The 16,672-nt window shown below is 42.0% G+C and overlaps 1 protein-coding gene across 1 annotated transcript; it reads right to left on the bottom strand.

Moving 5' to 3' along the window:
• Nucleotides 1-3,531: 3,531 nt before the first annotated feature.
• Nucleotides 3,532-5,133, bottom strand: LOC309550182 (tigger transposable element-derived protein 1-like; the record flags this gene model as incomplete). Its single annotated transcript, XM_082250606.1, has 1 exon — nucleotides 3,532-5,133. One exon carries the CDS (start codon nucleotides 5,131-5,133, stop codon nucleotides 3,532-3,534), a length of 1,602 nt encoding a protein of 533 aa, XP_082106732.1.
• Nucleotides 5,134-16,672: the final 11,539 nt, after the last annotated feature.

The raw sequence follows: 16,672 nt of genomic DNA, 5'->3' as shown, positions 1-16,672 counted from the left end.
AACGAATATTTCAAACAATTCCAGGACACACTATCCCCGTTCATGCTTCGCCTATACCAGTCAATTTCCCATGCAGGATCCTTCCCCCCGGAAATGCTTAAAGCACACATAGTGGCCTTACCTAAACCTGGCAAATCCCCGGACACCCCAGCGAATTTCCGCCCGATATCCCTGCTAAATTCAGATGTAAAGATTTACGCCAAAATCATTGCAATTCGCCTCTCCACAATTCTTCCCTCCCTAATAAATCCCGACCAATTAGGCTTCATGACAAATAGACAGGCAGCAGACGCCACACGTCGAATTATTAACTTAATACACTATGCAGAACTGACGAAAACACCTTCCTTCCTCCTATCCATTGACGCTGAAAAGGCGTTCGATAGGGTCTATTGGAGATATATGCACTTGGTACTGGAGAAGTTTGGATTCTCAGGCCTGATACAATCAGCCATTACGGCTCTGTACTCTAACCCGTCCGCCCAAGTCTTTGTTTCGGGTATGATTTCCAAGCCATTCTCCATCACCAACGGCACACGCCAAGGTTGCCCGCTATCTCCAAGCATATTTAATTTGATAATGGAACCATTAGCAGAACGGATCAGATCCCATCCCCACATTTCGGGATTTCGTATCAACGGAGTCCCCCACAAGATAACCCTTTTCGCGGACGATGTCATCTTATCCGTTACTAATCCCACAGTGTCCATGCCCTTCTTACACCAACTGCTTGCGGACTTCTCTTCCATTTCATACTACGAGGTGAATTTTACCAAATCACTCATTCTTAATCTGGGGGTGCAACCACACGCTAGACAACATATGGAATCACATTTCCCGTATGTATGGACTGACCGGGACATATCCTATCTGGGCCTGAAGCTGACCCCTTCAATTGCATCATTGGCAGAAGCTGCAAACCCCTACTGACGGACATCCAAACCGACCTGGCTAAAAAACCCTACCAAGATCTTTCTTGGCTAGGGAAATTGGCGGCTTTCAAGATGATGACACTTCCCAAAATCCTTTATATATTCCGCACCCTTCCTGTCCCTATCCCGCCAACGATACTCAAATCCCTTAATCGGGTTCTTAAACAATATATCTGGCAGGGGAAACAGCCCAGGTGCTCGTGGACCCATCTTACCAAACACAAACGGGTGGGGGGGACAGGCATGGTGCAACTACACGACTACTTTTTAGCGTCACAACTCACACAATTGCCTCCGTGGTTCCCCGAGAACCCTGATATCCATTGGTCTCACATAGAAGCCTCATACAGCAAAGTGGACCGCCTTTACCTCCTACTACTGGCGGATAGCTGGAAGCCTCAAAATATGCCGAACTTACTAATCTCAACTAAAACATCCCTTGCTGCATGGAAAGAACTTTGTAAACACACAGATGTCAAAGAAGCCCACTATAAACCAAAACTACCCATAATATTACTAGATATCTTGATTCCCTGTATTTCCACCTCTAAGTGGAGAGATAGGGATGTACACTGGATTGATGACCTCTTTAAAAACAATCAACTAAAAACATTCCCTTCCCTCACCCAACAATACCAGCTGCCAAAGACGGAGCTCTATAATTACAATCGCATATCCTCGTTCCTGACCAAGAATCCACCACCTGCCATTACCATTCCATATACAGTATACCGGTTCTTCACTAATCCCAACGGGTCCACCAAAGGCATCACCTTTTTTTACAATATGTTTAATGCCAAAACCTCCTTCCTTAAAACTAACCCCATGGTTAAATGGGAAAGTGATCTCCAAAGGACCTTCTCGTCACAACAGTGGACGCGAGCCTTCCAGCACTCCTACGGAGTGTCGAAATGCATCAACCACTGGGAGCTGTCACAGAAAATCCTATCCCGCTGGTACTTTACTCCGTATAGGTTGTCCCAATTCTACAAAAAACATTCCCCGCTCTGCTGGCGGGAATGTGGTCAAGTAGGCAATCTGTACCATATCCTATGGACATGTAAAAATCTATCCAGTTTCTGGAACCAAACCTTTGGCCTTATCTCCTCTGTAGCGCAAACACAAATTTCGCCGAACCCGGCTATGGCACTCCTTACGCTAGACATTGATCTCATTCCCAACAAGGCTAGGTGGGTGGTGTCACATATGCTACTGGCCGCTAGGGCCACCATCACTAGGAGATGGAAAAACAGAAGCTCTGAATTTGTCGGAAGTCGTGGCTTCAGTGCGGACCACCTTTGAATTTGAAAAGTCACTAGCGATGAGATCCCAATCCTTACCAATTGGAATGATAAATAACTGCATGTTTTCAATTTTGCCATTCCCTTTTCTCCTTTGACATGTTTTCTTATATATCACTTGTTGTCTATGTAACTTCACTCATGTTATACTTTGTAACGCTGACTGCATTTCTTGTACATGTTGTTTAAAACTAATAAAAATTATTTGGAAAAAAAAAGAGGGAAGTTTTAGGAAAAAAACATTTTAAATATTTAAAAATAACAGTACACTGCCCCTTTCATTAAACAGCCCCCCTATACATTGCACAGTTCCCCCCATGCACACTACATGCCCCCTTTTATTACAAGGCCCCCTTTACATTTCACAGCCCCCCTGCACTCCCAGGAGACCCCCAGTCTCCTGGGACAGCCCTGACAGCGTACTCTAAAGTAAAAACAAAATCACTGCCAGCCCCTTTCCATAGATACTTCCTACAATGTGTCACTGTTATTGTAAACCGATGCCTCTAAATACCTCAGTAGCTCTGTTCTTTCATGGCCGGTCATGTGACTGCTCTTCTCTGATGTTTAATGGCCGGTCATGTGATCGCTCTCCTCCACCAATCTGAAGCTACATTCAGAGGAGGAGGAGGAGCGGGAGGAGGAGAGCAGCCAGCAAGAACGAAGCTAACAAGGTATTTAGAAGCAGCGTTTTTCAATGATAGTGATATCATGTAGTAAGGATCTATAAAAAGGGCTGGCAGTGATTTTTTTCTTAACTGCAGAGTACGCTGGCAGGGCTGTCCCAGGGCCAGGAGAGGCGGGGCGGACCACCCGATCCCCGCCCCCCCCCCCCCCTCGTTGAAAAAAAAAATATTGGCGTATAACACGCACCCACTGTTTGCACTATATTTTCAGGGGGGAAAAGTGCATGTTATACGCCGATAAATACGGTCATTTTTCTTTTTCTTTTTTTCTTTTACGTACAGTAATTGTGAAGTACAGTGGAACCTTGGTTTACGAGCATAATTCGTTCCGGAAGCATGCTTGTAATCCAAAGCGCTCTTATATCAAAGCGGATTTTCCCATAGGAAATAATGGAAACTCAGATAATTCGTTCCACAAACATTTATTCATTATGGCAATACAAAATACAGTATAAAGTGTACTGTAGAAATAAAACAAACTAAGCTGAACTTCAAAATACAGTACTGTACTGTACTGTACAGTAAAAATGAAACAAATTAACCTGCACTTTGCCTTTGAAAAGAATTGTAGCTGGTGTGAGGGAGACAAGAGAGTGTAAAGGAGGAGGGTGGTTATTGTGTAGGATGTCCATCACTAACTTTAACAAGGAACCTATCCAATGACACTTGCTTTTGTCGCCTTTTGAGAATTTGGCGGAAATGTGACATTGCATTGTCGTTAAACAGATTGCTCGCTCGCACCGCTACAGCCTTATTCGGGTGGTGCTTTTCTACAAAATTTTGCACTGTTTCCCACATTTTACACATCTCCCTAATCTCATTTGAAGGGATGGATTCCTCTGCCTGTTTATCCTCCTCTTCAGATGAGATCTCCTCCATAACCTCTTGCTGTTGGTCTTGGTGCAGATCCATCAGTTCATCAGTGGTCAGCTCCTGGTTATGTTCCTCCACCAGCTCTTGAATGTCATCCTCATTCACCTCCAGTCCCAAAGTCTGACCCAAGGACACAATTTCATCGACAACTGGCGGCTCCTGCTCCTGAGTAAACCCCTCACAGTCATGTCCAGGAACACAATCAGGCCACAGTTTTCTCCAAGCAGCATTGAGGGTTCTCTTGGTGACCCCATTCCAGGATTTATCGATGATTTTAAGGCAGTTCACAATGTGGAAATGATCTTTCCAAAACTCTCGGAGGCTAAGGTTTGTTCCTTCAGTGACCTCGAAGCATAGCTGAAATAGTGCTTTGGTGTAAAGCTTTTTAAAGTTGGAAATGACCTGCTGATCCATGGGCTGGATTAATGGAGTGGTATTGGGAGGAAGGAACTTGACCGTAATGAACTCAAATTCTTCCAGTAAGTCGTCATGAATGGCTGGAGGATGAGCAGGAGCATTATCCATTAGCAGCAAGACTTTGAGTGGCAGATTGTTTTCTAAGAGATATCTCTTCACTGAAGGACCGAAGACCTCATTGATCCACTCAACGAACAAGATACGAGTGACCCAAGCCCTGCTGTTGGACCTCCACATAACATTTAACTGGCTCTTCTGCACCTTGTACTTCTTGAAGGCTCGAGGATTCTCAGAATGATACACGAGCAGGGGCTTGATTTTGAAATCCCCACTTGCATTAGCACAAAACAAGAGGGTAAGACGGTCTTTCATGGGCTTGTGACCGGGCAGTGCACTCTCTTCTGCTGTAATGTAGGTCCTCTTTGGCATCTTCTTCCAAAAAAGCCCCGTCTCATCGCAGTTAAAAACCTGTTGGGGCAGGTAACATTCGGAAACCATGAGCTCTTTGAACTCGACAATAAATGCCTCAGCTGCTTTAGTGTCAGAGCTCGCAGCCTCTCCATGCCTCACAACACTATGGATGCCACTTCTCCTCTTAAAGTTATCAAACCATCCCCTGCTTGCCTTGAAGCCTTCCTCCTGTTCTTGCGATGTACCTGGCAGTTTGCTTACAAGGTCGGTGTATAAGGCCTTTGCTTTCTCACAGATAATGTGCTCGGACACAGTATCACCTGCTAGTTGCTTCTCATTTATCCAGACAAGAAGCAACTTTTCTACATCTTCCAGAACACGTGGCCGCTGCTTTGATACTCTAGAGACTCCTTTTGCTGCATCTAGCCCCATTAATTCTTCTTTCTTCTTTAAAATTGTACAAATTGTTGAAGTAGACTTCTGATATAATCTTGCAATGTCGGACACTCGCATACCCTGTTGATGTTTCGTAATGATTTCTTTTTTAACATCCACTGTAATCACCCCCTTCTTCTTACTGCCTTCCTTTTTCCACCTTTTTTTTCTTACTTGGGGGCATTATTGGTGAGGTACGCCAACAAAGATGGTGAAATGATAACCCACAATCCTGCATTGAGAAAGAGAAAGAAGAATTTGTACTGTACTGTACTGTACTGTAAAAGGCATTGTGTTCAGCCCTGTGTACTGCACCAGCCTGTATGTACTGTATACAGTACAATACTGTACAAGGCATTCATTGTGTTCAGCCCCATGTACTGTACCAGCCTGTACTGTAAATGGTGGATAACGCTTCCTTTGTGTAAAGAAAGCAGCCATGTCTATCAAAAACTCACATTGGTACTGTACATTTATTCCTGAGGCAATGCCCGCACATCAGCTTCTTGTGTCAAACTTTAGGCCCCTTGAACACCAGTCAACAGATTTATATCCAGGTGTCATTCACAAAACACAGTACAGTATGTACTGTACTGTATACTGTACATGTACAGTATTGTGCAGTGTACAGTATTTCGTGTTTTTTCCTTTATATGACATACGGCTGGTGACCTATGGAAAGAGCTGCTGCATGTGAAGGATCCTGACCTGGGAGAGTTCAACAGATCCCACTAAGCACAGTCCGACTATAGCCTAATCGCATACTCGCATGTTATAAGGTGAGCACCCACTCACCTGGGAAGCATTGGTGACTTTATGTGGCTTTATCATCTGCACTGCTCTGCACTTTTTGGAAGAAGTTATTTGCATTCATTTTTCCATAAGAACATTTTTTCACTATTGTGGACATTGCACATATTCATTAATGAATGATTATTTTTCCACTTAAAGTATTTTGCATAGATTCTAGTTTTATTTAGCACTGTTGGCACTTATTTTAGAGACACTGTCCACTGCCATTACAGTAGTTTGATTAGAATCACTTTATATGTTTGCAAACATATACTGTACAGTACTGTATTTGTTTTTTATACTGGACACTTTATTTGGCACTATACATCACATATACTGTACTGTATATTTATACAGTACAGTACTTTCATAATTTGACTCACGTTTGCCTTCTCTTTGTATGTACTGTACAGTACTGTAGTATGCAGGTGCAGGGGTTCCGCCCATCCGCTCTGCGCCCATCCGCTCTGCTGTTTTCCGGAGACACTCGGCTCGGCTCGGCTGATGACGTCACTTCCGGGTGCGGGCGCCGCTCGTATATCAAAGCGGCGCTCGCAAACCAAAGCAAAAAAAAAGAAAAACGATTGCTCGTCTTTCAAGTTGCTCGTAAACCGCGGTACTCGTAAACCGAGGTTCCACTGTAGAAGGAAAATTATAAATCGTTTTCAAAATTTTTTACAAGCAAATATCTGAAAAGTGTGGGGTGCATTCAGCCCCCCTGAGTCAATATTTTGTAGAATCACCTTTCCCTGCAATTACAGCTGCAAGTCTTTATGGGGATGTCTCTACCAGCTTTGCACATCTAGAGCGTGACATTTTTGGCCATTCCTCTTTGTAAAATAGTTCAAGCTCTGTCAGTCTGGACTTTGACTGGGCCATTCTAACACATGAATATGCTTTGATCTGAACCATTCCATTGTAGCTCTGGCTGTATGTTTAGAGTCGTTGTCCTGCTGGAAGGTGAACCTCCGCCCCAGTCTCAAGTCTTTTGCAGACTCTAACAGGTTTTCTTCTAAGATTGCCCTGTATTTGGCTCCATCCATCTTCCCATCAACTCTGACCAACTTCCCTGTCCCTGCTGAAGAAAAGCACCCCCACAACAAGATACTGCCATCAGGGGATGGTGTGTTCAGGGTGAGGTGCAGTGTTAGTTTTCCACCACACATAGCATTTTGCTTTTAGGCCATAAAGTTAAATGTTGGTCTCATCTGATCAGAGCACCTTTTCAAACTGTCCCTTTACATTTTTTTTCTTTTAGAACTTTTATTCCTATTACAAGGAATGTAAACATCCCTTGTAATAGAAATAAGGGGTTACAGGTCCTCCTTATATACCCCAAATCTTTTCTCTACCTTTAAAAGCAAAAGATAAAAAAAAAGATGGGCGTTGCTAGCTTTCGGAGCATCCGTGCTCCTTCATTAGGCTTCATTAGACCGCCTAATGAAGGAGCATGGATGCTCCGAAAGCTAAAAACGCCCATCTTTCCCTCCACCTCACAGGAAGTGATGTCGGGCTGACAGGAAGTAGGAAGTGGAGCCCCATTGAGAGTCCTCCACCACCACAGCACCATCAGACAGGCTGCCAGACAACAGCCTCCACGCACCACCGGCACCCTGCACCCCTCCTTTCTGCAACGGTATCCAGGACAAGAAGATGGATGATCCCATTCACCTACCGAACCGGCCTTTACTTACCTAAGAGTAAGTCAATGTGTTTTTTTTATTAATAAACCTTATGCTTCACTAAGCTGGCGCTGCTTTCTTTTTGTTTATACAGTGATGCTCACTGTATAAGCAATAGCTTTAGCTGTCATAAATGGGGTTTCCATTCATGAACAGCTTGCTTATGATTATGATTATGATCTGTGATTGGCTAAACTAATTGAATGGTACAGGTAGCCAGGTACCATGTGATTGTTTTGGGACAATCACAGATCATAATGGTAAGCAACCTGTTCAAGAATGGAAAGCCATTCATGACAGGTTGTTTAGATTCTTATCATGTGATCACTATGGCCAATGTGCCCCTAAATCACAGCAGGCTAAATCATGTATACATATATATATATATATATATATATATATCTGACTAAGCCTGCATGTGCCGCCCTGCTACAGTAAATGTACTGTGGCAGGGCGGCAAGTGGTAATGTTTTGAAATTTGTTATTATTTGTTATTATTTATTTATGTTTTGCTTTGGTACATGCCCGCAGGGCACTGTTCAGCTCCCCATACCCTTGTTTGACAATACCTTGCCTATTACCCTAAAAAAATGGCTATTGCTGATTTCTAAGATTCAGTTTCCATGAATTTTAACAGGGTTCATATTTAGCATCCAAACATCGGTAAATGCAGGTACGTTCAGCTCATCATTTAAATCTTTAGAAGGCTTTTTGTTCCAATAACTTCAATAATGAGCAATCTTGGGTTCAATTCAAGTTAAATAAATTGACTGTAATAAGTTAGAAAAGTTAAAGACTGATATACCAGAGCTGGAAGTGTGAGATACAATCAGTGATCTCCCGAATTTTAGGACTCCTGGACCAGATAGATATAGGTCATAAATCTATAGAATGCTATAGGAAAGCAATTTTAAAAAAATAGTTGTTTTTTTTATCACAAATGTAGTATTGACATTAAAACCAGGCAAGGACCTAAAAAAATTGGGCTTGCTATTATACTACTGTATATCAATATTAAATGTTGACTTAAACGTATGATGGCCATTGTTGTAAAAACGTTTTAAGAATGCAGATGGAGGCCTTTACATCCAAACCAAAGAGACTTTGTGCTGGGACAATTCTCACAAAAAAGATTTAAGACAGCTTTGGTAGTAACTATTATTATTCTTATGAAAAAGATCTCAAGAATATTTTGGGTCCAGAATGAGAAATGTTAGTCTTAACAGGCAGGATAATGGTCAGACGGGTACACAGAGATGGTCCCTTAGAAGGAAGCCTATAATCAGGATCTGGAATATCCTGTGGGTCCTCTCCTTTTCCCACTATAATTAAGAGGCTTGTTGCCTACTTGGGAGCACTACTTAGACATTTGCCTGCCTGCATACCATACAAACCCCATGATAAGGATCAAATCTATTGTGTATTAATAGCAGTAGATGGTTTAATCTAAGCTTATGCTAATAACAATATATTGGGGCATGATATATATTACAGCGTGTGCATCATATTTAGACGCACATGCACCCCAATGCTTTATGCACATATAGATATTATTAACCACTTGTCGACCGCCGCCCGAGGCACGCTCCCACCCCGCTTGTTCCCTAAGCAGCCCGCGTGTGTGACCGGCGGACCCGATGTCCGCCTGTCACTCGCGATCGTTGGGTGGAGAGGGAGAAAGGCAGGCGGCTAATGTAAACAAAGCCGCCTGTCATTCTCCCCTGTGTAAAAGCACAGATCATACGGTCCTGCTATGTAGGACCGTTGATCTCTGCTGTTACACACACAGCCACATCCAATCACAGTTAGAAGCACGCCCCTAGGGACACACTTAACCCATCCCTCTCCAATAAAGTTAACCCCTTCCCTCCCAGTGTCATTTTTACAGTAACAGTGCATATGTATAGCACTGATTACTGTAGTAATGTCACTGGTACCCCCAAAAGTGTCAAAAATGTCAGTCAAGGGTCCGATCTGTCCGCCGCAATGTCGCAGTACCGCAAAAAAAATCGCAGATCGCCGCCATTACTCGTTAAAAAATAAAACAATAAAAATGACAAAAATCTTTCCCTTAGTTAGTAAATGCGATAACTTTTGCGCAAACCAATCAAAACACGCTTTTTGCAATTTTTTTTACCAAACATATGTAGCATAAAAAAATTGGCCTAAAATGTTAAAAAATTTTGATTTTTACATTTTTTTGGGGGGAATTTCATATAAAAAATGTGAAAAATATTGTTATTTTTGCAAAATTGTCGCTCTTTTTTTGTTTATAGCGCATGATCAAAAAATCGCACAGGTGATCAAATACCACCAAAAGAAAGCTCTGTTTGTGGGAAAAAAGGACGTCAAATTAGTTTAGGTACAGTGTCACACGACCGTGCAATTGTCAATTAAAGTCACGCAGTGCCGAATCGCAAAATAGGCCCTGGTCAGGAAGGGGGTAAAATCTTCCGGGGCTTAAGTGGTTAAGATACGCACAAATCATTATACCATCACTGCTAACTGATATACTCCCCGTACCTGCTATACTGTTTGAGCCTATACATGGTATCTCCGTCCGCTCTATGGTCCTGCACTTAGTGGAACACTAGCTGGTTCTTTGGTCTCTTAAGCCCTGAAGAAGCAAAACCAAGCGAAACGCGTTGGCTGCACAGGGACCAACTCCATCTTTTCTTGTTGAGACCCACCACTTGGTTATCCAATTTGTGTTCTTAATTTTATGTTATATGTTATGTGAATGTATGTCTTTGGAGCATGTTGGTACATGCTTTTTATGTGAACAGACATTTATAAATAAATATGCATTTTAATTAACTTACTGTGTTGCATCATATTTTGATCATCTCATCAGGGCCTTCAAAACCCCATCCTTTTCTTCCCACAATTTTTTTGTATTACAAATAGAGGTGTGGCCTACTCTTTACAGTAAAATTATTCTTGAAAGTGTTAGTCTTCTCAGCATAGGCTGAGGCTTTTTATATTACACAATGGGGTTGATTTACTAAAATCTGGTGCAACTGTGTATGGTTGCCAATCAGCTTCTAATTTCAATTAAGCTTTGACAAAAAAAAAAAAAACAGCTGCATCAGATTTTGCACTCTCCAGTTTTAAGAAATAAACCCTAATGCATTTACATTATGGAAATCCTTGTGAGATTTGGCTTCAATGGCAACTATTTTCATTTTTAGGTTGAGTTTTAATCTTTTGTGCTTAGAAAACAATATCCTCGTATACTGGTGGGAACTAAATCAGTGAATATTTAATTTTATGCAGATGATTTACTTTTGTACATCTCTGAACCGAGCTTGATCTTACATACGATTATAGACTTAAAGTGATTGTACAGTATCGTATTTTTTCTATTAAAATAACAATCATGTTGTATTTACCTGCTCTGTGTAGTGGTTTTGCACAAGGCAGCCCACATCCTCCTCTTCTCAGGTCCCTGGTTGGAGCCTCAGACCCCTCCCTCCTGATGAGTGCCCCATAGCAGGCAGCTTGTTATGGGAGCACCCAAAACGAGCTGCAGTTCCATGTATTCATTCAGACACTGAGCCCTGGTTCCACCCCGCCCCTCTCTCTCCTCATTGGCTGAGTTTGATTGACAGCAGCGGGAGCCAATGGCGCCATTTAGGAGGGAGAGTCCTGTATTGCCAAGGCATTCATAGACATCGCTGGATCAAGATGGGGCTCAGGTAAATATTAGGGGGGCTGCTGCACACAGCAGGCGTTTTATCTTAATGCTTTGAATGCATTAAGATAAAAAAAACCTTCTGCCTTTACAACCCCTTTAATTAAAAGATTTGGGTCTTTCGCAGGATAAAAAAAAAATAATTCTGGAAAGTCAGAATACTTATGGTTAAATAAGTGTAGTGGGTATATTTGTTTAGTAGGGAATGTACGCAGAGATTTAATTATTTGTTATTAAATTTTGCTAATAATTGGGAAAAGTTGTACGCTTTTAACTCTTCCCTTCTGTGGATTCTGTACTTAATTTTTTGAAGGAAAAGGAAGGGTTACCAATATTTTTAAGTGGGCAAGTAAAATTTGCAAAATACAATATATTCCTAAGATTCATGCACATGATGTAATCCCTACCCCTTTCAAACTATACAAAGGATATGTTGAGATTAAATAAGGGGATTAGAGGTTTCCTCTGGAGAGGGAGAAAAGTAGAATTAAGGGCTTAATATTAAGTTCCAAGCAGATTGGACTGGGACTAGCAAATATCGCATAGTGTAACACTGCCACCTTGGTAAGAATTGCACTAGCTTGGCTTTTAAAAAGAACAACTTTTTCTGCAAAAGACTTATAGCAACAATTAGCCTAAGAGATTTTGTTATCATTTATGTGACATGTAAGGAAAAATGAGTGCCCCGGGACTATACCTGGATCACCCATTTTTTCAGATGAACAGACATGGAATCTGTTTTGGAAATGTAAAAAAAAACGGAGAACTCATGTTATTTGCCTGTAAGAAGGAATCCAAGGTATATACAGGGTTATTCCTCACTCAAAATCCTTGAATGAAAAAATAAACTTTTCAACTTTCTTAGAACAAAACCTTTGTATAACCATTAATTTGTACTTCCCTATAGGCAAATAACAGATTATATGGATATGATTAAAGTGGAGTGTGTAAATAACCAGGAAAAGTTAAAAAAAAACTTCACTAAAAGTAATACTAAAGCTAAAAAAAAAAAAAAACCTTTTTTACCTTAATGCATTCCTTGCATTAGGGTAAAAAATGTTTTATATTTCTCTGTCCTTCCTCTTCTGTGTGAAGGGGAACAGAGAGGAAAGTGATCCAGAGCTGTGCACGGCTGCATCTCTTCTCCCCTCTCTTCCTCTTTACACAAGGCCTCGAACAGAACAGGAGCCATCGGCTCCTGCTGCTATCAATCAAATGCAGTGAGGAAAAAGTGGAGGGCGGGGCTAAGCCCCGCTGTGTATGTCTATGGAGCGTGACTAGATAGACACAGCTCAGGAGCGAGCAGACATCATGTGCCTCCATAGCAAACAATTTGCTATGGGGACACACAAAAAAGAGGAGGAGCCCAAAGTGCCAGCAGGAGACCCAAAAAGAGGAGGATCGGGGCTGCTTTGTGCAGTACTTGCCATTTTTTTGTGATAAGGCACTGCGTTAATTTACCATTTTTGTGGGTATTTGATCACCTCTGCAATTTTTTTTTTCTGAGCTACAGTATCAACAAAAAAAGAGCGACAATTCTGAAAAAAAACAATATTTTTTACTTTCTGCTATATAACATTCCCAATAAAAAAATTTAAAAATCATATGTTTTCATCATTTTAGGCCAATTTGTATTCTGCTACATATTTTTGGTAAAAAAAAATCCCAAAAAGTGTATATTGATTAGTTTGCGCAAAAGTTATGGTGTCTACAAACTAGGGGAAAGATTTATGTCATTTTTATTTTGTTTTTTACTAGTAATGGCGGCGATTGCGGCGGACAGATCGGACACCTACCTGACATTTTTGACACTTTTGGGGAGGATCAGTGACATTACTACAGTAATCAGTGCTAAAAATATGCGCTGTTACTGTAATAATTACACTGGCAGGGCTTATTTTTACAAGCCACATACAATGGGCACATCAGGTAATATAATATGGGGCATTGTAGAAATGACACTCAGAAATTATAGCAGCAGTCGTAGCTGACAGGCAGGGAGGGAAGGGGGAGGGAAGGGGGAGGAGGACAGGAGGGCTGCGAATGATGGAGTCACGAAAACTGACCACGGTGTCAGGGCTCAGCAGCTATTAAAAACTGTAGTCAGTTTACAGGGGGGAGGGAAGAACCAGGCAGGATCAGGCAGGTATTTCAGGTGATACAGGGGGCCAAATTACACAGCACAAGCCCTGTGCTGTATAACATGCTTTAACCACTTCCCGACGAGCCGCGGCCTTTTTACTGCGGCACCGTGGCCTTCTATATAGGATCACATGTCTCTATGATTATTTCACAAGCCACGCCCCCCACAGTTAGAATCACTCCCCTAGGCTCTCATTTAACCCACTGATCACCGATAGGGTTAACCTCTTCCCTGCCAGTGTCATTACATAGTTACATAGTTAGTGAGGTTGAAAAAAGACATCAGTCCATCCAGTTCAACCTATGATGTGTGTGTGTTTGCTGTTAACTGTACATTGTATACCCCTGTATGTTGTGGTCTCTAAGGTGCCCATCTAATAGTTTTTTGAAACTATCAATGCTCCCTGCTGATACGACTGCTTGTGGAAGAGAATTCCACATCCTTACCGCTCTTACAGTGAAGAACCCCTAACGCATTTTAAGGTTAAACCGCCTTTCCTCTAGTTTTAGTGAGTGGCCACGTGTCTTATTGTATCTCCTTTCTCTGAATAGTTTGTTCCTTATGCTAGGGTCGCCAGTACAGTATTTGTACATTGATATCATATCCCCCTCAATCGTCTCTTCTCCAGAGAGAATAGGTTCAGTGCTTGTAGTCTTTCCTCATAGCTGATGTCCTCCATTCCCCTAATTATTTTTGTTGCCCTTCTCTGGACTCTTTCCAATTCCAGCACATCCTTCCTGAGGACCGGATGTGGCCGGACCAGAGTCTTGTAGAGTGGGAGAATAATCTCTTTATTTCTGGAGTGAATCCCCTTTTTTATACATCCCAGTATTCTGTTGGCTTTGCTTGCAGCGGCTTGGCATTGCATGCCACTGCCAAGCCTGTTGTCTACCAGTACCCCCAAGTCTTTTTCCATATTTTTAGCACTGATTACTGTAGTAATGTCACTGGTACCCCCAAAAGTGTCATAAATGTCAGTCAGGGGTCCGATCTGTGTCGCAGTCCCGCAAAAAATCGCAGATTGCCGCCATTACTAGTAAAAAAACAAAAACAATAAAAATGACATAAATCTTTCCCGTAGTTAGTAGACGCGATAACTTTTGCACAAACCAATCAAAATACGCTTATTGTGGTTTTTTTACCAAAAATATGTAGCAGAAAACAAATTGGCCTAAAATGTTAAAAAATTTAGATTTTTAAATTTTTTTTTTGAGAATGTCATGTAGCAGAATGTGAACAATGTTTTTTTTTTTTTTTCAAAATTGACGCTCTTTTTTTGTTTATAGCGCAAAAAATAAAAATCGCACAGGTGATCAAATACCACCAAAAGAAAGCTCTGTTTGTGGGAGAAAAAGGAAAAATATTTTATTTGGGTACAGCGTCGTACGACCGCGCAATTGTCCGTTAAAGTAACGCAGTGCTAAATCGCAAAATAAGGCCTGGTCATTAAGGGGGCAAATTCTTCCGGTCTTAAAGTGGTTAAAAGAACAGAATACATTTTTTTTATTTTTTTTTAATTTTATTTTTTTTTAGGGTTACAAACACTTTAACCTTAAAGTAAAAAATCTATATAGACCTTGGCGCTTTTTTCTGTTCATACTATTCATTTAAATTATTTGGGCTTTGCTTATTTCAGGGTCCCAAAGCAAGTGAAGTACTCCCGAAATTTGCAAGGGCCAAATACTAAATACTAAAAATAAAAACTCATTTGACTACAGACTTGCATTGGTTGATTGGCCGCGGCCATTTATTAAATACATTTTTAAACATATTCCATTTCATTCAGCCAAGAAGCTCAACCTTGTAGTTTAGCCAAATAGCTCAAACTACCCATAACCAATTACCATTAAAACCATTCCATGAACACAAAAACAAAAACAACAGCGACAAATATCAGGACGGGAGGGAGGGAAAATCTTCTTCCTCTGCTCCTGCTAACTGACATGGCTCAACGGCTTCTTCTTCTTTTATAGGTAAACTGCTTACATCAAGGTGTCCAAATTCTCTTTTTTAGTCCAATTGCAGGTAAGTGACTAAAAGAATGACCAATTAACTATGAGAACTTAACTGAACAATCTGAATCTTCTGTTAATGACCAATCAGCTGTTTATACTTTGAAAATTTAATTTCTTCTTTTACTATTGTCAAGCCCCAGCCCCATATATGCAGATTGGGTACATTTTGACCCTATCTGCATTTACATGGTGCTGTAGGCTTGAACCTTATTATAACAATTATATTACTAAAAATAAAAACTAATTTGACTACAGACTTGCATTGGTTGATTGGCCGCAGCCATTTATTAAATACATTTTTAAACATGTTTCATTTGGTTCAGCCAAGAAGCTCGAACCAACCATACTATACAATTAAACCTTGTAGTTTAGTCAAATAGCTCAAACTACCCATAACCAATTAACATTAAAAACCATTCCACCAGCCAAAACACATGATTCATGTGTTTGGCACCACCACCAAGCCCACGGCCCTTTCAATGCAAGTCTGAAAGTTCAAATTTAAGATATCATTAGCTATAACTGACAAATGAATCCCATTTAGGCCCAGACTGGCCATAGGGCCTATCGGGCATATTCCCGGTGGGCTGCGGCTCTCACTCATCACAAAGATACAGACTGTCCCTGAGACACAGCACTGTCAGCCGGGCAGCGGGCTGATGCTGAGCTCAGCTCCGCGGCGCGGCCAATCAATGCTGCACAGCCAGGCCTCAGGGGGTGGTACTGGTAACGAAGAGGGTGGAGAAGAGCAGAGGGACCCCCTTCTGCCTGATATTGTGATGTGACGTGAAGAAGCGGGGAACACTTACTTGACTTGACTTCCCTCACTCGGCCGGCTCCACAGCCAATCAGCCTTCTGCTCATGGGGGGTGTGAGTCACAGTCCCCTGAGCAGAAGGCTGATTGGCCGCGTGGGCTGGACAAGTCAACAGTCAAATGTTCCCGCTTCTTCACATCAATATCAAGCAGAAGTGGGCAGTGGCGTACCCAGTGGTGTACGGGTGCGGCCGGCCACGGGTGCCACTCACTGGGGGGTGTCAGGCTGGTGTCCTGCCTGGCGCGGCCAGCCCAGCCCGCATCTCTGTGTGAAGCAGCTGCAGATGTGGCAGCTCCTTCAGTCCGGGCTGCTCGCGGGGGTGGGGCGGCGGCGTTAGGGAGAAGGTAAGTGCCTGCAGTGCTGTGCAGCCCCATGTGTGCTGAATAGGAGGGGGATGGGGCGGCTGCGTATAGAGGATTTGATGTTTCACTATTCCTCCTGCTGCCGCTGGATGCCTGATTCTCCTCCTCCCTTC

This window comes from Pelophylax lessonae, assembly GCF_965119305.1.
Source record: "Pelophylax lessonae genome assembly, chromosome: 1".
NCBI lineage: Eukaryota > Metazoa > Chordata > Amphibia > Anura > Ranidae > Pelophylax > Pelophylax lessonae.
Note: the sequence above shows the minus strand (reverse complement) of the source record. Positions and strands in the feature narration are given on the sequence as shown.